A 23,042-nucleotide genomic window follows, 5' to 3' on the forward strand; every position below is an offset into this window, starting at 1 on the left:
GTCTTAGAGAAGTAACAGTTTTACTGTGACCCGTCCAACAGAATCATGTGTTCATGTGTGCATTAGTCCACATCAAGACATCATTTAGCTGTTCAACCATGTTTGCTTGAGCACAAGTTTACTGGTTTAGTATTTTTTCTTGTTCAAAATAAATAATAATGTTGCTCTGTCAGTTGGATGAGGTGTGCCTGTCAAAATTGTATTAAAATCTTTTACTTCTTAAGACATGGGCTGGCAGCCAAAGGCAACTAACTTTGGCTGGTAGGTAAATCCACTGAGCTGACTAGCAGTCTATTCAACATTTACATTACTTTAATCACTGATACAAATAAGATAGGGTGGTAATTAAAACAACCAAATTACACCCTGATTACAACTGTATTTTTTAAAGATACTATAAACAACATCAATTTACCTTTATACCATTTACTTTTTACGAGCTGCAGAGTTATTATATTTATATATGAAGGTAAATTAATTAATCCAGAACACACTTTAGTGGTAATAAAGCCATTCAATTGGGTATGTGTGATATAATTATAGTAGGTGAAATAAACATGTTAAATCTTATCATATTATATCATAACCCCAGTTGTGAGGCCATGTATTGTCTTACTGGCAGTAGTACAGCGCCCACTGCTGGCAAACACGCAGAATGACCTGGAAGATTGCGCTGAAGTAGAAGCTAAAGGCCCACTGTGTTGCCAGGTTTGATACAAAGCTTCACACCGTGGTCAAACAGGCAATTAAAAGGCGAGTAAAAGGTAATGGTGACAACATTTAGAGTAGGTGAGTAACGTATTTGGTGTCTACGAAAACAATAGAGGGGGAACAGTTGTCTAATTTAGTCTTTTTGTCTTTTTTTCCTGAAATATATAACTAGGTAAATCGTGCTAGGGGTTTAGGAGGATAGACTAGCTAAACCTGGCAACCCTCCATCATAACCAGCCGTCAGAGGTCTGCGGCTGTATCGCTGTGAGTTTGCTGCTAGCTTTTGTTCGATGGACATTAAACTTAGCTATCAGCTCATCACTACGCGGACGATAAATGACAGAGCCTAGCAAATAACTGCGAAGAGTTAGCCGTGGTTCAGCTCGGTGAGTAAAAAAAAAGAAAAGCCTCTCAAACCTCCAGCAGCGACTGTACAACACTACAAAGCGAGCTAGCTAAACGCTGTACATGTGATAGACTGCTAATAGTTACGTCTGGAAATCTATCCCCAGCTCTTCTTGTTTACAAAAAGCATTCTCAAACGGTGAAGTGTCATTATCTTTTGACATTAACTCGCGCTTTAATGTTTTTCCAAATAACGTCATTAACTCGATAAAATACGCGAGCTCAGAGATATCTAGCTTCCAGCATGTCTGTTGATGCTTGCAATGTTTATACTGATGAAGCCGATATTTCTGTGTGGTTAAAATGCTTTATGCTGTTAGCTGACGTGTTTATAGTTTTTTTTTTTTTTTTTAAAGCAGTTATTTTAATACGGGTTGTGTCATCTTGGAAAGCAGCGACCTCTTATTTAATCTCCTGTTCCTTCACGTATTGAAATCCTGGTAGCGTGTTATAACTTACACCCTTTAATGGAAACCACACACTGTAAAACGTGAGCGAGTGTTTACTTTGTGTTGGGTTTGCTCAAGGAGTGAACTATCTAACTCACTAACTCACATATGAATATTTTTAGAAAGAATAAAAATGAAGTCAGTTGGTGTTGGGTACCTGGATGTTGAGCTGTTGCACCTCTGTGTGTTTTGTCAGCCACTGTATACAGATGTGCACATGTACAAAACAGCTGCAGTTCACTTGTGGTAGTTTATTATATCTGCATTTTTACCCCCCCAAAATTGTAAAACTATTGAGTTTGGATTGCTCTTAACAAAATTGGAAAATGATGTAATCCTTGAGTAAAGTCATTTTCTCTCTTTGTCTGTACACTGATAATAACACTGTGGTGGATCTCCCCCTCCATCTCTTTCTTCCCTTTGATTGAGCCGGGGGTCGTTTTCTAGCTACTAATCTATACTTGCCTTGAGGTTTTGATGCCATTTTTGTGGTTTGGTGTTATGTTTATTCAAGTGGTCCCACACTGACTTTTACAGCCGTGCCCTTAACCAGTAGGACTATTTTTACAGCCTTGCTTCTAAACCAGTAGTCGTTAGTTGCTTGTATTGTTGTCTCACACAAGCAGGCAATCCTGCCCTAGGCCGGAACTAGTGATTGAGCCCCCTCTCTCTTTCCCTCTCTCCTGTCAGACTAGAGCAGCCAGGGGCTTTTAATTACAACATCTACACCCCTATCACTCACTTGTGTGTGGGCCCATATCTGCAGTTTTTTTTTTATCTACTGTATCATTACAGCTTAGCAGGAGTTGGCATGTGACCACACACAAGCACACAGAATGGATTAAGGATAGGGATTTTGTGTAATGATTATGTGTTTGATCGTGTTCCAGTACAGTGTGCATCCACAGGAACTTTTTTTTAAATATGTATATATATATATATAATTCCAGTAATATCCTACTGGGTTTGTAAACAGATCACCATGTTCTTAAAAGAGCCACATTAACATTAATTAAGTTCCCTCCTCTGCATTTGGGCACTTTCCAGCTTCATGCATTCTGTGAGCAATAACTGAACATGCTGCATAAAAACCTCAGAGATCCAGAGAGCTGTACAACCTCATATTTTCCTGCGGTTTTACCACCAAAACTTCAAGTCACACAGTAAACATCCGACATGTGAATCATACGTTTGAAAGGTCTGCGAGGATGTGTGTCTGTGTGAGTGTGTATATAGTAGAGTCTGCTTGTGCCATCGACATCAGCACTAGAAGGTTTCATTTCTACTCGAGTGATTTGATAGGTAAAGGCAGGTTTAGACAACATCGCAGTGTTGGAACAGAATCTGGACTTGTTTACACACTGCTGAGCCATGTAAATTTAGTTAGTTTGTTTGGGTTTTTTTTGCTCCTGTGTTCATAGTAATCAAACCAACTTGTATGGGCCAGGTAGCACACACGCACTCACACACGCTGTAATTTTAGGGGTGTTTAGTTTCTTTTCATCCTTCTGATTGCGTTTGATTTTTAATGACAGCCTGACAATAGTGTCACAAGCACCGGGATGAAATATACACACACACGCGCTCAGCTCTGGAACATGTTGCACACGTGCTCCGAGCAGCCAATAAAGCTTAACAGTCAGAGAGCAGCTGGTCCACAGCACACTTAACAGTCATCGAGTGGGTTGTGTTGAAGGCTAATTGATGAAAGCAGTTCCCCCATAAACTGGGAATAGGTGGCTAATAAAGTGTAACAAATAGATGAATTCTATAAATAAACAAAACATTTTCATTAAACTAGAAAAAAACCCAAACAAAACTGGGCTTAATTTGAAAAAAGAGCATCGTCTGTGTCCATCTGTTGTATTGTAGGAGGCAGTTAAATGCTCTGCAGGAAGGGAAGGGACGTCTTATGTAATGTAACCGGGGCTGGACCCTCAGTCAGTGCCGAGCTGCTTCTCATGAACTCTTGTGTTGAGTTTGTGTGTGTGTGTGTGTGTGTGTGTGTGTGTGTGTGTGTGTTTGTGGTTTTTTGTGTCGTAGGTGTCTGTGTGTAGCTGTGAGTCTGTTGTGTATTTTATTACCGGAGGGAAACGATCTTGTACCTGCCCAGAATTTCCCTTTTTGATGTAGCCCAGGAGGATACAGGTCTGTTTTTGTGTGTGTGTGTTAGTGTGTGTGTGTGTGTGTGTGTGTGTGTGTGTGTGTGTGTGTGTGTGTGTGTGTGTGTGTGTTGGGGAGGAGTCGTATATCACACAGAGTTTTGGGTCAGTTGAGGCAGCCTGGCTGATACTCTTTGTGTCAGTGTTGGGGTTTACTTTTAATCTGTTTGTGGTTTTTTAGGCTTCAATGTAGCTTAAAGCCTTTTTTGTTTAATTAAGATTTTTACACACATCTTTTTGCCAAAGTAGAGCTTTTCCTTCACTGTCATCTGACATCATGAACAACATTTATTAATGGTTTAAAAGCAGCTTATAGGAAGTTAGCCACAGTAAATCCTGAGCTGCTTCTCTGGCTCTCTTATGTACAGCTCATAAGTCGGCGTTCCAGGTAAGATCAACTTTTTTTATCTCTGTGTACTCGCTCTATCTAGCACACTCTTTTCACGGCTGGTTAATGAAGGAAGGAGGAAGGAGTGGCCAATACCTCATCAGTCTGTACAACACCTCCCTTCCTTCCCCTAGGCATGGCAGAGGAAATACTCCTTTTTCTCTAAACATGGCATGATGGCATAAATGGAAACAAAGGCTACGTCATTTTGTCTTGGTGTTGTTGAGCGTTTGGAGGGGGGCGAAAAAAGTTACTGATGTGAGCAGATGTTATATTTTTAATGCAGCATGTCTCAAAAACATATGCAGGCAATGTTTATGAAATGCATACAGACAGATAGACCCGAGGTCAAGGAACAACTGATTAGATGTTGGTGATATGCAGAACGCTTGGCAGAGCGCTGATATTGGCCTAGTATATTTTGGCAGATTTGTGCCAAAATAATTTCCTGCAATAAATGTTTATAGGCTCTTTTTTATCTATGTGACCTTAATTGTTCTCTGTTCGATAGTTTCGGTATGTAACACTTTTGCCGTAATTAAGTAGTGCGATTTAAATGACAGTAAGACTTGTTCTCACTATCAGGGTTCCCACGTGTCCTGGAAAACCTGGAAAATGATTGACCAATTTTCCAGTCATGAAAAGAGTTGGAACCCTGACTATGTTGTTTTGCTTCTTTTTTTTCTCTGCAGAGATAAAAACAGAAAGGACCGCAGAGGAAAAGTCTAGATCGACAGCTACTTTCCCTCCATCGCTGCCCGCGCCATCCTCCCATCCGTCCGCCGCTCCAACTGACCGCTTCCTCCAGTTCTCAACATGGCGGCTATGTTCCTCTGGCAGCGTCACTGACCCTCCACCCTGGACTACCACCATGGAGAGGAAACGCAGAAAGAAATTAATCTAGCTGCTCAGGCCTTTTGCAGTATGGACTCATTTTTAGAGCTCTGGACATGAAACGCTGATTCACTGACACCGATTCAGCTCGTTTTTTCACCCGAAAACAGCGAAACCCTGCCACTCCTAGTTTCAAAGGGCCCGCGGTGAAACTGATAGTCCTGAACGGTTTCATTACTCAAAATGCTCCTGCTTCCTTTGTGGGTGTCCATGCTTTTAAGGCTGCTCGCAGGCTTTCTGCCTGTGGTGGGGATGGAGCCGGTGGGAGGAGGCAAATCTGACTCTGATCACACCCCCAATTCAGAGGCCTTCCACTCTTCGTCTGGCTCCAACTGCTCCGAGCTCACCGTCAAACTGGAGTTCTCCACCAAGGTGGTGGAACATGGTAAGAAATCAGTGGGAGGTACAGTATGTCTAGTGGTGTTTTTGTAAGCTGTGGAAACCCCCCCCCCAACTCTTGTAGTTCAAATTGAGCCTGATGGTTTATTCTCTACATAACTCGAAGTCAACGTTTTCTGCTTCTTCTCAGTATCTTCATCAGTTGTCATGGAGATACAGTAGCTCAGCTGTCACTTGTCAACAGCTGTAAATAAGTCAGTAAGTGGTCTGCGGTGACTGTCTTATTCCAGATCACGAAATTTGAACTGATATTGCTGAAGGTAATAAATACACACCTTCATCTATTTTCAGAGGATGATGGAGCCCTGTCCTCGTTACCCCCTCTACCTCCCTCCTCCCACCTGTCAGCATAGTGGCAGTATGAGCACAGCCAGGGGAGACATGAGCTTTTGCTAAAGAGGCGAGTTTGTCGTTTATTGCAGACCTGTCACAGCTGTTGCTCAGAACTGATCCCTGATTGAGTTTGTGAGCTTCCCGTCTCTTCTGTAAAAAAGCACAAGAAGACGAATCACAGACGGGGGGCAAAGGGAGGACCGTGAGGAATTAGGTCTTTATTGTTATCTGACTTCATACAGGACTAGAAGGATTTATTGCTCGTATGAACGTATACAGTAAGAGCCTTTAAGACACACCTTAGTGTCATCAAATTATAATAACAGCAGTGTAGTTATTGTGCTGAACTGAGGATTATAGCACACCCTACCTGGCTAGTTTGCACAACTTGTAATTCAAGCTCCGTCCTTATTATTGTGACACTGAATAGATAAATATTACAACATGTGTTTATGTAGTTCAATAAAATGTTGATCACTAGATTACATAGAAACACTATGTAATCTAGTGAGCAACATTTTATTAAGCATATCTCTCCTCTCTCTCTCTCTCTCTCTCTCTCTCTCTCTCTCTCTCTCTCTCTCTCTCTCTCTCTCTCTCTCTCTCTCTCTCTCTCTCTCTCTCTCTCTCTCTCTCTCTCTCTCTCTCTCTCTCTCTCTCTCTCCAGAGTACATCGTCACATTCACGGGATATTTCTCGGCCAAAGCTCGCAGCCTGTACATCAGCAGCGCCCTGCGGAACGCCGGCGGGGACGGAGCGCCGGAGTGGCACATCGTTCCCAGGAAAAAACCCGGCATCCGACTACCCCAGCGACTTCGAGCTGGTCCGCATCCACCAAGCTCTGCGCGGCAGCCTGCTGACCTTAGAGGACCACCCATACATCAAGAGGGTGACGCCGCAACGCAAAGTGTTCCGCACGCTCAAATACACTCCCTGTAAGTCTGAAGACGATGCTTTCTTAGGGTGGCACGCCTACCTAAGAGAGGCAAAAAAAGTCCCGCTGAAGAAATCTAACACTCTGCAAAGATACAGAAAGTTGTTTGTGTGCTTACAGTTCACAGAATGTCTCTTTGTTTGGATCAGAGGATGAATTCCCCCCCCCCCCTCTCTCTCTCTCTCTCTCTCCACTGTGTCTGTGGTTTAGAGGAGGATTGTGTATCTTGATGTGAATTGCGGGCCATGTTGGGCTGTTGATGTCTAACTCTGTGTATGTGTGTGTGATGTGGGGGAGGGTGGGGTGGGAATGAGGACAGAGTACCGTCTGTGTTTGCTCACCGTGGGAGGGACTAGGTGAGTCAGTGTTGTGGGGCTTGCCTGGACAGAGGGGGTGGGGCACACCCTGCGCATGGCACTGGATGAAAGGCTTCAGTGTGCCCCCCATCCTGCATCCACATGCAATATCAGTATGGAGGCCATGTGTTGTTCATGTGCAACCTTTTTAAATCCGGTGTTTCTTGAAGAGGAGCATTTGAATGTGTTAACAGTCTAGAAAACTCCATCTAAAGTCACATATCGAGATAAAATGAAATGTATCTCCTTCTTAGAAATATCCAAATGTTAGTATTTTAATAGTACATGCTACGATGTAGAAGCGTTTTTTTAATATGCAGACGCTACTCTTAAGTCATGTTAAGCCCTGCACAGAATCAAACTGCACATGCTTTATCATTCTGGAGACGCTGATGGAAATAATGCAGAGCAAGCCTCACCAAAAGGGTTACTTTATCAGCTCGAGCTCATTTATTCGAAATGCATGAGAGAGCACGAGTGCGCGTCTGTAATGAGCACCAGCTTTACGTTACGTGCACCGAATTGATTTAATAGCAGCTGTTTCTTAATGATTTTAAGGGCTGTAAGTGAGAAGACTCGCGAGCGTTGTAATTGGCGAGAGGGAGAGATTTCGGATTGAAATAAAGCCCCCAAACAGGCACTGCAAAGGTGTCCAAAGTTTGGAAAGTTGCTGCCATGTCTGTCCTTACTTAACCTCCCCAGGGAAAGTAGATCAGTGTAGATAAACAATGAGGCCACGTTCACCAGATCGGCATCCACGGTGTAATTCATTAGAAAAGGATAGATAAAAGAGATGACCCCTACCCTCGTATTTCACTCCTACTTTTTAAAGGCATAAAATGTCCTGCACGGCTCTGCTTTCGTTTGCTAATGACCTCGTTAAAATTTGTTCCGTCCAAGTGACTCAAATAGTGATTCAGATGAGGCGGGTGTGATCAGCCTCACATCACAGCTGAAGGGAGGAGAGAGGAACACAGACAGAGGAAAGCAAGAGGGAGAAAACGGTTTGATATGAGGGGTCAGAACATGATAAGCATGATTAGGTTAAATTAGGAAGATTGTGCCGTCTGCAGGACCACTGTCACAAAGTGGCGCGGTAGATAAATGAACCCATAATGAATGTAATTGTTATGCAGCCTTTGATTGAGCAACACTGTGAGTTAAATATTAATGAAAGCGAGACAACCTTAAAGTCTGACACTTATATTATCTTCCTCCGCAGCGCCTGAACCCGCCGCGCCCTGCAACGCCACCCGTGGGACACAAAAATGGCAGTCGTGGCAATCGTCCCGGCCTTTCCGACGAACCAGCCTGTCACTGGGCTCAGGTTTCTGGCACGCCACCGGTCGCCACTCCAGCCGGCGCCTGCTACGGGCCATCCCGCGCCACGTAGCACAGATCCTGCAGGCAGACGTACTCTGGCAGATGGGACACACCGGTAAGATTTCAGACCTTTTAACATGGTGGCAAGGATGGTGAAGACCTGCAGAAACATCCATTATAAAATTTCACTTCATTTATGTTTTTTTTTCCTCCACAAAAAAGTCTAATTATCTCAGTAAAACCCCTAAAATGACATCTACTCCTTCTCCCTCATTAATATCCAGAATCTATAAATATGCAGATCCTACTTCAATGAAAAGTTCATTCTCAGTATGTGTGTGCACTCTAGAGGATTCAAGGATTTCAAGACCACAATTGGCTACAAAGTAGTCGTGATGTCACTTTCCACTTTCAGCATGTTAATTGTGAAAACAGCCTCCAACTCTGCACGTACATCATTCCTCAAACATCCTACTAATGAAACAAAAAAAAAAGCAGAATGCATTTTTGAGTGGATTTGGACTTTAAGGATTGCCTCCAATAAAAGAATGCGTCTTTTCCACTTTTTGCCAGAGCTTTTAACGACACCACATTCTCTTTTTTTGCGTGTGCAGGTTCTGGGGTGAAGGTGGCGGTGTTTGACACAGGCCTGAGTGAGAAGCACCCGCATTTTAAGAATGTGAAAGAAAGGACCAACTGGACTAATGAAAAGACACTGGATGATGGTGAGGAAGGACAAAAAAAACATGCTGATGATTTTTATGTTAATGATGATTAGGGTTACAAAGGGGCGGACAATTTCCGGTAAATTTCCAAGTTTCCAAGTTGGAAACTTTCAATGGGAATTATGGGAATTTATGGGAATTAACTGGAAATTTGGGCTAAACAACAAAAACATGAATGTTGAGTAAAAGAAACATACCACCCACCCCCGAAAGATGAGTCCCATTCAAAATGTAAAATGAAAGGAACCCCCTTCCCTCCCAAAAAAGTCCCAAGTTATGGAGGAATGCACAGTGCATGTAGGAGTAAGTAATGTGCTATGTGCATGTGATTGAGGAACAGGGGAAATATTCAACTGTATTTGCATTAAATCTGGTTGTTGTTAAACAAGATTTTGCTAAATTTTCAAACAAAATTTAAGTTCCCTGTTAAAGGCTAACGTGCATTTTGTGAATTTCCAGTTTATTTCCATTCATTCCCATTCATTCCAATGGAACGTTTCCAATTTTGATCATCCCCAGAATTTTGCAACCCTAATGATGATGATGAAGACACCGGGGCTAATTATGTTGATGATTATGATGATTATCATTGTATTGTTGCCGAGGGTTTCATCAATCTCTTGTATTGTTTTCAGGCCTGGGTCATGGTACGTTTGTAGCAGGAGTGATAGCCAGTATGAGGGAGTGCCAGGGTTTCGCCCCCGATTCAGAGCTGCACATCTTCAGAGTGTTCACCAACAACCAGGTACGCACACGTTCTTCATATATAACTTCAGTCCAACCGGTTGTTTTAATGAGATAGTTTGTAATAAATCCAAATCAGTCTGAAACTGGAGCTAATGTTGTTCTATGTGTCTCCCAGGTGTCCTACACATCATGGTTTCTGGACGCTTTCAACTACGCCATCCTGAAAAAGATAGACGTTCTCAACCTGAGCATCGGGGGGCCTGACTTCATGGACCACCCCTTCGTTGATAAGGTGAGACACGCTCGCTAATCCAGGAATAAAAGAGGGTTGATATTATCATAAGCAGCCCGACACAGGAATGCTGCAAGCCACATGGTAGCATTTGGTTTAAAGCTGACCGACTTTGAACCAGGTCCGTGAGAAACGTGAGCAGATGTTTTGATGTTTGTCTAGGCGCAAAAAAATCTCTCTCTCTCTCTCTCTCTCTCTCTCTCTCTCTCTCTCTCTCTCTCTCTCTCTCTCTCTCCACATCTCTTTAAGTATAAACCTTTTTTCACAATTTGTTAGTGAGGCAGAAAATAAAGCAGGTCAGCTGTCAGTGCAGAGGGGTCACACCAAGTACGCAGACATGACGTGAGCGGCACAGATGGGAAACAATATAGTCATCTGCTACATTAAACACTTAGTGTAGAAAGATCCTATTAACAGGGTTTATTGGCATTCATGTCCATGGATCAGCATGTTTTTTAAGGTTAAAGTGTAGAGTGAGGAAAGGAGCAATTTAGTAACCACTTGAGGCCAATATAACAGTATATAACACTATGAAACAGCTGGTAATACAGCACCTGTAAAGAAAAAAGTAGTTTTTTTATATTATTATAGAATTGTGTTTCTTCACATGTTAGTTAATTTTCCTCCCGTGTGTTTGATTGACAGGTGTGGGAGCTCACTGCCAACAGGGTGATCATGGTGTCTGCTATCGGCAACGATGGACCTCTGTATGGGTATGCTAATCACTTTTCAAAAAATGGCTTTCGAGGGACTTTAAAAACTTTAAAAAGCATACTATGAAGCTGCTGTTAACTCTGTAACAGCTGAGTATATATGAGCAATAAAACAAACCCATACTCTTGAGTCTTACTTGCTGTAATAAGACCAGTAGCTTGTGTTTGCTAATGTTAGTTAATACTAACAAACCTGACAAGTACTGCTGTATAACACATTAACTGAGTCAGACTGCCAACTTTACAAGCTGCTCCACTTGTACTAATGTCAACAATAGATTTTTGCAGTGGTCTGGTTGCACAAGAATTCCTCTGCTCGTGTTAATTTTTGTTGAATTTCTCAAGAACGCTCACTTCCTCTACACTGCCTTGAACACTTTGATCCAAATGACCCCTCATGTCAGCTGGCTTTTATGACCTGCTAACATCTGCTGAAACGTCCTCCTTTTATAATAGATCATAAAAAAAAAAGACAAAACAGGAGATGACTTGTGGTAGAGTGCAGTGAAATAAGAAAGTCTCTCTCTCTCTCTCAGCACGCTGAACAACCCAGCAGACCAGATGGATGTGATTGGGGTAGGAGGGATCGACTTTGAGGACAACATCGCCAGGTTTTCATCTAGAGGCATGACCACCTGGGTGAGTTTCTCCAGGAGCGCGCACGCACACACACACACACACACACACACACACACACACACACACACATATGTCATTTATCAGTTTTATCTGCAGAGACCTACACTCTGCATTTGGAGCTAGTCAACCATAGTGTAGTCTCCTGATCCTTCATCCATATCCCATCAGCCAGCCAGACACACACACACACACACACCACTTTTTCTTCTTTTTTTTTAATCAGTCGTCACCCATAGCAGACTTCTACCCTGGGATCTGATTAAGACTTCCCTCTCTGATCCAGTCAGTCTGTCTCCCTCCTCCACACTGCTGTTATCCAGCCATAAAGAGACCAGACACACACTGTCCAGCCTGACTGCATCAAACACATCTAAAAAAGTAGCCGTTTTAAAAGTTGCTTTCTTAACTTTCGTTCAGCTTCTCCTCTCTATTTTTTTCTCTCCCTTTTTTTTCTTGTAATTCGTCTTGCCCCTCTTTTTTTTTTTCAACCCCTGACATCTTGGGAGTCGCCCATAATTTTCAACAGTAGTGGAGCTTTGGAAGTGTCATAGAGTGGCTGTAAATCTCCTCCCTGACTAAGAGTGTGACTTTACGGTGTAGGCGTAATGACATGAAGTGAAATGTAGTTATTAAGCGAATGAATAAAAGCTGTTTTAGTCCTCGCTGCTAACAAAACAACATCTGTGTGTGTGTGTAAACATGTATGAGGCAACAAAGAGAATCTCTAAAGAGACAAACAGTAAAGGTTAAAGCTGTGTTAAGGCTGTTTTAAAGAGGTTTTAAAGCGGCTTGAACACACCATCACCATCAATTATAGCCAATAATCTGTGTGTCATCTTTTCTGTCTGCGCAGGAGCTGCCAGGGGGGTACGGCAGGGTGAAGCCTGACATCGTCACCTACGGTTCCGGTGTTCGGGGGTCCGGGATGAAGGAGGGATGTCGCTCTCTCTCCGGCACCAGCGTGGCCTCCCCTGTGGTGGCTGGAGCTGTCACACTTCTGGCCAGGTGAGTATCGAAGCAAGAAAAAAGTCAGCACACATTATTAGGATAACCGACCTGTATTGGGAGCACTGCAGCTTTTCTGGGATTACTAGTTAATTTAATAGCACCAACAGCTGTAATGTGAATTTGCCTTTTTTTTTTTTATAGTTTCTTTTTGCGATTTAAAAAAATAATAATTTACGCAGTGTTATCTCTTCTCCCGCAGGGTTATTATAGTTTTTACATTTTCATTTGTTTTTATTTTTATTTAGTTTGTCAGTTAGTTGTTTAATTTCAGTTTAGTTTTAGTTAGTTTATCAAGCAATTAACTAGTTTTAGTTTAGTTTTTATTTAGTTTTAGTTTTCCAGGTATTAGAAGAAGTCAAACTGAATGGGACATTAAAAAGGAGAAAGCGAAACGACAACAAAAAACGAAGCGTGACACTATGTATGTCTGGGAGAGGTTAGAAAAGAGGAAATTAGATAAAAAATAAAGAGGCAGGGAGATGAGAGCATTACACGACAATTCACTTAACACCTCAACAAAATCTGGCCGCAAGGGCTTCACACATTTGACCCACTTAGTCCTTAACTTAATAAAACACAGTTTCCTTGAGACAGAGAGAAAGTAATCCTGCCCATAAGATAAATAGAATTTACTATATCTATTCATTCTTGTGCTTTTTCTTTTTTTTTTTTACAAACATATCAAAATACCAAACATATGTTCATGGGGGTGCCTTGCCTTGACATTTGAATGTTTTAACTCAAGAAATAGGCTTCTCAAATGTAGTGTGATTACAAGCATATGTGCAAGAACATTACTCAAATAAATCAGGAACTATTTGATCAAAGAAAAAGTAAACACAAGATTACAAGTCAGTTTTCAGTACTTCACCATTGTCTCAACATATTTCAGTCCCTACCAAAAAAAACATTTAGTTTCAGTCTCCAGCATTACGAGTAACATCACATTTGGCTCTTGTGAGGAAATGCTCTTCTTCCCAACAATGTCAGAGGTCAGAGATAATGCATCAGAAACTCAAAAAAGCTGCTAGAGATCCAGTATATTCCCATCAAGGACAAGTCAGCAGGATAGAAACCTCCACTGCTCTGGACTAATCATTCCATCGTCCATCTCTACAGTCTTGTGTAGCCAATTCAGAAAAAACATTGTGCCGAGTAATTTTAGACGATGCTAGTTTAGAGCTCATCAGTCTCCAGCGGGGGCCTGAAGTGATGACACTCTACATGAGAGTATCCAAGTGAGGGTGCTGTTACATCTGATCTGTAGAGGACTTTAGTAACAGAGGATACATTATAATACTGAGGGGTTTAAAAAAAAAAAAAAAGCTGGATGTGGTGTAATAATTACCTCTTGTGCTGTAATCATTGACGAGCAGGCAGCGAAATCTGTCCCAGAGGACGGAGGTGTGTCACTGATGAATGCCGAGTATTATTCTCAGTATCCCCTCTGTTAGCGTGGTGAAAGCCCTCTTGTTGCATAGAAAACACATGGCTCATGTTGCTGGGCTGAACATCATAGCATCCTTTCAGACAGCAGGCACCCTTCCCCTCTCCCTGGAGAATGACACATAAACATACATACCAGCCCATCTCTCTTGTTTTCTGTGCTGTGGAATCTTACACCACCACACAGACACACACACATTAACCCAGCTCGTCGTCCTTTGTCCTCCAGCACCGTCCTGAACCGCGAGTTGGTGAACCCCGCCTCCATGAAGCAGGCTCTGATCGCCTCGGCCCGCAGGCTGCCGGGGGTCAACATGTTCGAGCAGGGCCACGGAAAGCTAGACCTGATCAGAGCCTACCAGATCCTCAACAGCTACAGACCTCAGGCCAGGTGAGACCGTAAAACGTGAACATGCACCACGTGCACCAACATGTCAGGTTGAAAAAAGAAAGAAGGGCCAGACGAATTACAAGAAAAATAAGGGAGAGAAAAAAAAATAGAGAGGAGAAGCTGAACGAAAGTTAAGAAAGCAACTTTTAAAACGGCTACTTTCTTGGATGTTTTTGATGCAGTCAGGCTGGAGAGTGTGTGTGAGTGTCTGTTCTCGGGGAAACAAATTCACGGAATGCACAAACACACACACGTCCATGTGTGGACATTAAGACAGACAAAGGCCGTTGTTCACTCTGCTCCACAGCTACACCGATCTGTCCATTCATGTGGGTTTTCTGCACATGGAAGCGTATACACAGGCAATTGCGTAACACTAAAGTAGACCGAGCCTGTGCTGCTCATGGGGGAAAAAAATGGGAGGAACTCAAGCTGGCAGGAATACACTTAAGGAATACTCCACCAAAATATCTATGACGCAATCACAATGTGGCTGTATGCTGACGTTGGCGGGCGTAATGTGCACTGATGCACAAAAGTTACAATGATGACTAAAAACATCACAGGCATCAAAATGGATCAGCAGAGAAAAAGCGGGTTATATTGGTTTAAGACATTTATATGGACATTTAAAAGAAATAATAATTTTAAACATTTCTCAGCTCTAGCTTTTCACTATTGAAGATTTTCAGAAAAGGCACATGACAGGCTTCAGGATATATATATCTATATATCTATATATATATAGATATATAGATATATATATATAGTACATATTGTAACTTCTAAGCCAGCAGACCTCAACGACAGTTCATTCTTGACAGTGAAAACAAAAATAATCTCAACTCAAGGTCCATTTACAATTTTCATTTGCATCAAGTTAAAAAAAAAGACTCACTAAAGGTGCACATGTGTGATATTTTCCAGAAAAGTCTCATATAAATAATAATAATAAGTTAAATTTATATAGCACCTTTCACACAAATAAAAAGATGATTCAAAAAATGTATCAAAACAAAACTAAGCAGAGGAGAAGGAAGAGAAATGTTCATGGACATAAAAGTTAAATAATCAACTTAAACTCAACACTGAAAGGCTTCATGTTAACCCGTCCTCGTCTTCTACCAGTCTTTCCCCCAGTTACATCGACCTGACCGAGTGTCCATACATGTGGCCTTACTGCTCCCAGCCTATCTACTACGGAGGAATGCCTACCATCGTCAACGTGACCATCCTCAACGGCATGGGGGTCACCGGCAGGATTGTCGACAAGGTGACAAACAGAGAGCAAATGTTTCATTTTTTTAGATGTTACTCCATAAATCACAAAGAGTTATGTTCTCAAGTGTTGTTAGAGGACGAGTAAAAGGACAAGTCTCCTCCTTTACTGACCTGGTTTTGCATTATGATGAAAAGGTCTCTCTCTCTCCCCCCGTTCAGCCCATCTGGCAGCCCTACCTCCCGCAGAACGGAGACCACATCGACGTGGCCGTCTCTTACTCGCCGGTGCTGTGGCCGTGGGCCGGTTACCTCGCCATCTCCATCTCCGTGGCCAAGAAAGCGGCGTCGTGGGAAGGGATCGCTCAAGGTCACGTGATGGTCACCGTGGCGTCGCCCGCAGAGAACGACGTGAGTCAGCGAAGCCACATCTGGACTCCGTGTGACATTTTCCCCACATCACACACTCGAAGTTTCTTCTCAGAATGTCGAACTTTTTGAAGATTTTATAAGGCAGCGTCTAGCACATGTAATGAATGAATCCTCTTTTCCCAACCCTCTTACAGTCTGAGGTCGGCAGGGAGCTGACCTCCACAGTCAAACTGCCCATCAAGGTGAAGATCGTGCCAACTCCTCCGCGCAGTAAGAGGGTGCTATGGGACCAATACCACAACCTGCGCTACCCGCCGGGCTACTTCCCCCGAGACAACCTCCGCATGAAGAACGATCCACTAGACTGGTACGCGCCTGTCTCCTTTGAACAGCATCTCGTTTCTGTGCTTTGTTTGAATTCCCTGAACTCAAGTGAAGTTTTGACCTAAATGAATCTCAGCAAAGTGTTTTTTGTGCTTGTTCACATGTTTCCAGGAATGGGGACCACATCCACACTAACTTCAGGGACATGTACCAGCACCTGAGGAGTATGGGATATTTTGTTGAAGTGCTCGGAGCTCCCATCACCTGCTTTGATGCCAGCCAGTACGGTAAGAACACAGAGTGAAGATTTAAAAGGACTTCTGCAGCTCCAGGCAGGTTAATAAAACCAGTTAAAAAACTAATGGGTTTGTTTGCCTTTCGCCTTCCCTGTAGGCACACTGCTGATGGTGGACAGCGAGGAGGAGTATTTCCCCGAAGAGATCACCAAGCTGAGGAGAGACATCGACAACGGCCTGTCGCTTATTGTCTTCAGCGACTGGTACAACACGTCGGTCATGAGGAAGGTCAAGTTCTACGATGAGAACACCAGGTACTTTCTGCTCACTGCTGCTGAACTTTGATATCATAGCTAATGTTGTGCAGAGTTATCATATTCAAAGTCAAGCTGTAGCTCTAGTCGTGTTCTGACACAAACAGCATCTATTAACACATATAAATATCTACTGTTATCAGTCGAGGCTGCAACTCATCTCATGCGTAATGATGATTTGGTAGAAAGAAGAAGGAAAAAGTTACTCTGGTTACTACATTTCACTTTTTTATGAGGAAGTATCAAAGTACATGGAGGAGGACTGAAGCTCAACACGCCTTTGTTTGAACTCCTTTTCACCGTGATTGATTGATTTAGGGAAAATCCTCTCACTCCTGAGGATTACAATGGTTACCAAATGATTAGTGACATTTAGGCACCCATTCACAAAAAACACAGCCTCTCTAGGATATGGAACAGAAAGCATAATATGAGATAGTTACTTAAATAGAACAAAAACAGAAACATCATACCATCAGCCATCAGACTGTACAACACCACAGCTCCCAGTACCTCCCACTGCCACTAAGAAAGACTGATGCTGTCCTTTATATTTAAATCCCAGGAACAATGCAAACTTGTTTATAATATCAGGAATTTATGCATATTGTGCACTTATATAATTGCAGATTATTGACATTATTTACACAGAGATTGTTTGTTGTATATTTTTTTTTATTTTTTTTTATTTTTTTTATATCGTTTTGTAACTTTCACCCTTACACGGCTACTGTTGTGTCCATTTTGAATACCTCCCTAGGGGGATCAATAAAGATACCTTATCGTACACATACACTTATACACTCATATACACACACACACAAACATATATATAATATGGGCAGGTGCACCAAAATGGATTTGAACCAAATAAGTGTGAAAGCAGCATCACATTTTAACCTCACCTCACACAGCTGTTTTACCCCTTACCCTGATATATAGGATTATAAGTCTTTGGCTCAATATGATTATATATGTTTGCATTTCTAAGATAATGCAGTCAGTTAGATACTGGGATGTATGAGCACAACATACAAGTAAAAAAAAAAATCACTAAAGGAAAGTATTGGTGACATCAATCTGAAGCCGGTATAAATCAGATTGAACCAACGCCAGAATAACACACAAAAAGAGTCTTATCTGCTGAAAAAGTGCTGACTAACCGAAGGTGAAGCAAACAAAGAAGAAAAAAAAGCTCAAAAAAAAGTATCACCTCTCCCCTCAGGTTTCAGTAATAGTTACAAAACATGAATATTGTATTGACAAAGATACTTCTTCATTTTGACGCTGACTCATGAGGTGGCAAGACCAAAAAAAAAAAAGTCCTTGTAATACGTGTATTTGTAGGCATGGATTCTGCACATCATTCCAAAGCATTTCTAAGTGTAAAACTGTTCTCGCTCTGCTCTTTAAAAAAAGAAATAAATGCAAACTCAGCAATTCCACAACAGTTCGATAAATAATGCAGAGTGGGTTTTGATTAATTCTGTGTGTCAGAATTAGTCGTAGCAACTTGAAAAGATAGTCCTCTCCCTCTCCAGTTCTATTTATTTATCTGAGAAACCTCCCGTGTGTTTATTTAAGATCTACACACTTGTCCTCTATTGTGACACAGCTGAATGATTAAACAGCTTTTACCTCTGCGATGCTTTTGACCAGGAAGCTTTAATCGCGTTATAATGATAGCAAGATAAACGGCTCGGCGCGCTCAACAGCCCGCTGTATCACAGTGTCTGTCTCCAGCGTTAGAAGACTCTATTTATGCCTCCTCACTCTGTAATAGATGCAATATATCACCACTTCTCAAGACTCAGAGTTCCTCACGCGGATCTAACCATTACTCACGACTCCCCACCGCTCCGTTCACATCCCACCCAAGCTGTCGCACCACATCCACGGGATTAACGGCCTTAAATACAGTTAAATATAGTCTCTGCGGCTTCAAAATATTATGCTGAGTAATTCAGTTTTAATTGAGCGGCGATGGTTCATTTGAGACTCGTTCATTCACAGCTGCCTTTTCTGGACAAATTAACCCACATACAGAATACTGAATTAAGAACCCAGTTTTTTCTCTTTATAAATGTCCCGCTACTGTAAGTTTTTCCCTTGTTGTTATCACAAAGCTACATTTTTTCTCCTTGTAAAACCTTCTGGCAACCTGGAGTTATCTTGTGTCAGGCAGTGTTGGATTTTATTTAGATTTACTACTGTGAAAACGACTCGATTTGTTACTTTTCTTACACAGTCCTCTGCTTGCAGGGAGGTTACAGTAACACTGAAATCGCCCGTGTAGCTTTCTGGTGATAGTGTATGATTTTTTATTTTTTATGTCAATATTTCAGTTGATTTTCTTTAATGTGACCTGCAGGCAGTGGTGGATGCCGGACACAGGGGGCGCTAACGTACCGGCTCTGAACGACCTGATCTCAGTGTGGGGGATGGCTTTCAGTGACGGGCTGTACGAGGGAGACTTCACTTTGGCTGATCATGAGAGTAAGATACACACACACACACACACACACACACATCCTAACAAACCCTGTTCAGTGTCTGATAGCATTATTCCTTTGTTTATCTTTGTTTTTTTAGAAAATAAAAATGGTTCTCTCTCTCTTTGCCTCTCTTTCTCTCTCTCTCTATTAGTGTACTACGCCTCAGGCTGCAGCATTGCTCGTTTCCCAGAAGACGGAATAGTGATTGCCAAGAACCTAAAGGACCAAGGTACCAAGCACCTCTCTTTAAAGTATTGAACCCTCAGGGTAGCACAGTGCTGGCCTGCAGCCACGCAGCCTGACAGGCAACTTTTTAATCTTTATTAAAGTCTTTATTTCTCTTCTTTTTTCTTTTCCACAGGTCTAGAAGTGTTAAAGCAGGAGACAGCGGTAGTTGAAGGAGTTCCCATCCTCGGACTCTACCAAACGCCGTCTGACGGGGGTGGACGCATAGCTCTGTATGGTGATTCTAACTGTATAGATGACAGCCACAGACAGAAAGGTAACTTCACTACAGCGTGTGCTGATGTGTGCATGTTTCTACACACAACAAAGGGCTCAGCTAACTCTTCTACATTTTTTGTCGTGTTTGACGTCGATCTCGCAGACTGTTTCTGGCTGCTAGACGCTCTCCTTCAGTATACTTCCTACAGTATGACCCCTCCCAGCCTCAGCCACTCCCACAGTAGAGTGGCACCTCCCACAGGCACAGAGCGCCCACTGCCACAGAGACTGGAAGGTAAAAGTGGAAAATGACTCTCGACACATTAATGCGCATCCTGTTTTCTGTCCTTATATCATGTCATTAAATGCTTAAATAGAAAAAAAGGAAACTCCACCTTCAAATAATCCCCCTTTTTCCATTTTTCTTCTTTCTTTCTTTCTTCCTTCCAGGCAACCATCTTTATCGCTACTCAAAGGTTCTGGAGGCTCACCTAGGAGACCCAAAGCCCCGTCCCCTACCAGCCTGCCCCCATCTCTCTTGGGCAAAGCCACAGCCCGTCAATGAGACAGCACCCAGGTAGGTTTAATGAAACTGTAGAGTTTAGATAGAACATGTGTAATCTGTACAGCATTCTCATTATATATTTATCAATGATGGTAAACTGTCCCTTTGCACTACAATTCCCAGAGGGCGCTTGTTTATCAAGTATTGTGTGCTTCATGCTCATGTTTATTCCAAATTCTTCTTTTTTTCAATCAATCTAAAGACTCTCGGGTGTATTTTCCCCTCTGCATTCTCTGCCATTGTCAACCTTCTCATTATTTCTCCCACAGTGTGAGCACAGAGTATTGTCCTCAGTAAGTGACAAACACTCAATATGAATAGCTTTAAGCTTTTAACGTGGAATAAGTGTCTTAATGCAAGCAGACAGCTTTTTTTCAGCCTGTCAACAGAGTGAATCCATGTAAGACGGAGGGAAGAGAATTTTGTGACAGACTCGACATCTGCACACACACACACACACACAAATTACACTGCACATGATCCGTCTCACCTTTCGTATTTCCTTGTTTCTCTCAGTAACCTGTGGAAGCACCAGAAGCTTCTCTCTGTGGATCTGGATAAAGTAGCTCTGCCTAATGTGAGGGCGTACCGTCCCCAGGTCAGACCTCTGTCTCCTGGGGAGAGTGGGGCCTGGGACATCCCTGGAGGTAATGAAGGTTTCCAAATTACTACTTTTAAACAGTCTGAATCCTCAGTGTTTACATCTAGCGTTTTACAACTGCAATTTTTATGTTTGTATTGAAACCTTTGATCTAAACAACAGCTTTTGAAGTGGGAATAGTATAATGGTATTAATATTAGCCTATTGTTCATTGCCTTCAAATACATATTGTTTTCACTAAAAGAAGACTTGAATGAATAAAAGAATGTCACTCACCAGTTTCTTGTTAAATTGCCTGTCATATGATTATTTATGTGGCTCCGTAATGTATAAATAATAAGTTAAAACATGTTAAAAACAACAAACCACACCTCAATCAATATAGCAAATAAGTCTGAACAGATAATTAGATTGAGATATTGTTATAATGTCAGAATGTTTTCAGTATAAGAGCACACATAACAGGATATTTCTATGAAAGAATTGACTAGACTACTATAGAATAAAGGTGGTTTCTTAGGATCTGCCATATGACCTGTGCCCCTTCCCCCCCTCCTGCAGGGATAATGCCCGGTCGCTACAACCAAGAAGTGGGCCAGACCATCCCCATGTTCGCCTTCCTGGGAGCAATGGTCGTCCTCTCCTTTTTCGTGGTCCAGCTCACCAAGGCCAAGAGCAAACCCAAGCGCAGGAAACCCCGCATCAAAAAACCCACGTACCTCCAGCAGCAGCAGCAGCAACAGCAGCAGCAGCAGCAAACAACAAGTGGGAAAAACCCCACAGTTTGACTTGGACTGCACTTTGGAACTGTTGCTTGAAACCAGGGGGTTTCCTCCAAAACTGAGTCGTTGTTAAAAGGACAACTGTGTGTTGAATGGCAACATTTGGAGGCGTGAAATAACAGAATCTAATGTACTGTGGCAGACGTCTGGCTGTTGGACCTTCTTAAACTCAACCCTACTGGTCATGAACGCAACATGACTCCAGCTGTCTGTGGACTTGTGTGACAGTTTTTGTGCCTCTTGTCTGTTCAAGACTGTCCGTGGGTGTTTGTGGACTAATGAACAGTATTGAACAGTGTTACAAACGTGATGTAAAACAGTGTTTCTTAAAAAAAAGAAGCCTGATCCAGACAGCCATGTTGTCAACATTTCGCTCTCTTCTCTGCAAGAGTTTCTATGACCAAACTTTTTTTTCTTCATGAAATCTGTCTGACTTTTATATTTATTGAATTTGTTCGTACCCTGACACATAAAATGCACCACACATACATACTGTACACACTTTGAGAATAAAGCAGTTGATACACATCCCACACTCAAAGACACACACGCAACCATGCAGACGTTTCAACATGAGAACCACTGGATGATCCAGGTGTCTGTCCCCAGACTCTTTCATAGACTCTTCTGTCATCATCCACTGTTTTTTGTAAGTCCTGTCCATATTTGTTTAAATCACTGTCTCTTCTTTGTTTTTATATTTTCTAAAATGAATGAACTCTGGCGAGGCATTCTGTTGGCATCCTCCTCATCGTCAACAAAGTAGCAGTGACAGACTTGTTCAAGTATATCTCATCAATTAAAAAAAGCATTATCAAAGTGATCAGCTTGGTTATTTGTTCTTGATTATTTTTGTTTGTAATACAAGATATCAAACTGCTGTTTTGAAGAGAATGAACCACGCTGCTTGTGGTGAGTCCTTCACTCAGGTCACATTTTCCATGATTTGAGTTTACTATGGCGAGATTAAAGATGATTTGCATAGTGATTTCATGTGGAGCTGAATTTTGATACACAAACAGTGGAAGCTATAATATAAGCTCTGTCACATGATCCTCCTCCGGCACCACTTCTTTCAAGATGAATTTAGCGGTTTCCACTTTCTCATGTGGACAAATCTTGCCACGGTGTCATGCTTCACACGACCACCAGATGGTGCCAAATTACGAATTTTCAAACACAAACAAGATGGATCTAATATCTTGTGCACACAAGATTAATTGAGTATTATATGTCGGGACTTTGAGGGCTATGGAGACCTTGATGATTGATTGCCACAATGCCCTCTTTGTTACTCGACCTGTTGTAGTTGCGTCCTGCCCTGTCAAACGAAATATATCATTATAATTTTTTCTATCCAACACTTTGAATTACAATGAGCAATACACCACCGTAGGGGCTTTTAATTGAGTTTTAGATGTTTCCATTTGTTAATT

General features: G+C 42.1%; 1 protein-coding gene across 1 annotated transcript; it reads left to right on the plus strand.

Annotated features, from left to right (window-relative positions):
* The first annotated feature begins 962 nt into the window (after window positions 1-962).
* Window positions 963-22,386, plus strand: mbtps1 (membrane-bound transcription factor peptidase, site 1). Its single transcript, XM_062421335.1, is given in 24 exon segments — window positions 963-1,097; window positions 4,808-5,394; window positions 6,409-6,524; window positions 6,526-6,676; window positions 8,254-8,469; window positions 8,969-9,079; window positions 9,715-9,824; window positions 9,942-10,058; window positions 10,704-10,771; window positions 11,308-11,410; window positions 12,264-12,415; window positions 14,094-14,255; window positions 15,384-15,528; window positions 15,696-15,884; window positions 16,040-16,212; window positions 16,341-16,456; window positions 16,563-16,719; window positions 19,091-19,215; window positions 19,366-19,443; window positions 19,576-19,716; window positions 19,822-19,953; window positions 20,109-20,235; window positions 20,740-20,870; window positions 21,386-22,386. Coding segments are annotated over 23 exon segments (3,249 nt in total). The 5' UTR covers window positions 963-1,097; window positions 4,808-5,192; the 3' UTR covers window positions 21,613-22,386.
* Window positions 22,387-23,042: the final 656 nt, after the last annotated feature.

Source organism: Scomber scombrus, chromosome 6 (genome assembly GCF_963691925.1).
Source record: "Scomber scombrus chromosome 6, fScoSco1.1, whole genome shotgun sequence".
Classification (NCBI taxonomy): Eukaryota; Metazoa; Chordata; class Actinopteri; order Scombriformes; family Scombridae; genus Scomber; species Scomber scombrus.